Source organism: Egretta garzetta, unplaced genomic scaffold, assembly GCF_000687185.1.
Source record: "Egretta garzetta isolate BGI_Z169 unplaced genomic scaffold, ASM68718v1 scaffold923, whole genome shotgun sequence".
Lineage (NCBI taxonomy): Eukaryota > Metazoa > Chordata > Aves > Pelecaniformes > Ardeidae > Egretta > Egretta garzetta.
Window position 1 is genome coordinate 74,273 of NW_009259193.1, and position 978 is coordinate 75,250.

The 978-nt window shown below is 64.2% G+C and overlaps 1 protein-coding gene across 1 annotated transcript in view; it reads left to right on the forward strand.

The window, feature by feature from the left end:
* Positions 1-139: 139 nt before the first annotated feature.
* Positions 140-978, forward strand: part of LOC104123509 (NACHT, LRR and PYD domains-containing protein 3-like) — a 2,260-nt gene continuing 1,421 nt past the window's right edge. Inside the window, exons 1-2 of the mRNA XM_035891355.1 lie at positions 140-245; positions 335-974. Of these exons, the coding sequence (XP_035747248.1) occupies positions 140-245; positions 335-974 (746 nt within the window). The remainder of the gene's footprint in view (positions 246-334; positions 975-978) is intronic.

A 978-nucleotide genomic window follows, 5' to 3' on the forward strand; every position in this document is an offset into this window, starting at 1 on the left:
TGCGGGGTCCGGGACACCCTGTCCTGGGGGTTGCGCCTGCAAGAGGCCCTGCTGGGAGCCGGGGGGATGCTACAGGAAGGGCGGTGGGTTGGGCGTCCCCGGGGCGGGGTGCAGGGGGGGGTCCTCCAGGGAGGAGGAGATGGAAGAGGATTTGAGGGTGCTGGGGGCTCGGCGACGCTGCCCCCTAACGCCCCTTTCTCTCCTAGCCCTGGCGCCTGCTCCTCTGCTGGGTTCATCACCGTCAGGTAGGTGCTGGCAGGGAGAAGCGTGGGGGGCTCTGCCGCTGCTTGCCCCGCAGCCCACAGACGTGTGAGGTGGCCTCCCACTCCTCCAGATTACTGCAGGAGTTACAAAACAGCCGTTCGCCAGGTGTTCAGCCGTATAAAGGACCAAAACGCCCGGGTGGGTGATGATGTGAGCCTGAATGCCAGGTACTCGAAGCTGGTGATTGTCAACAAGCACCGCGACGAAGAGCAACGGGAGCACGAGATCGCAGCCAGGGGGCAGAGGCATGCAGAGGTCATGAAGGAGCAAGCCAGCTCCTCCATTGCCCTTGGCGACCTCTTCAAGCCCGGCCCCGATGGCTGGACCCCCAAGGTGGTCGTGCTCCTGGGAGCCGCAGGTGTGGGCAAGACGATGACAGCCAGGAAGATCATGCTGGACTGGGCATCCGACAAGGTGTTTGCGGAGTTCGACTACGTCTTCTACATCCACTGCCGGGAGGGCAACCTGCTCACCAGCCGGGCCAGCATGGCCGACCTCATCGCCCAGTGCTGCCCCAGCAGCTGTCCCCCACTCACTGAGATGCTGGGGCAGCCCGAGAAGCTCTTGTTTGTCATGGACGGCTTCGATGAGCTCCGCTTTTCCTTCGACCTGCCCAGCTCCGAGCTGTGCTCCCAGCCCTGGGAGCAGAGGCCGGTGGAAATCATCCTGAGCAGCCTCTTCCGCAGGAGGCTCCTGCCCGAGAGCTCCTTGCTC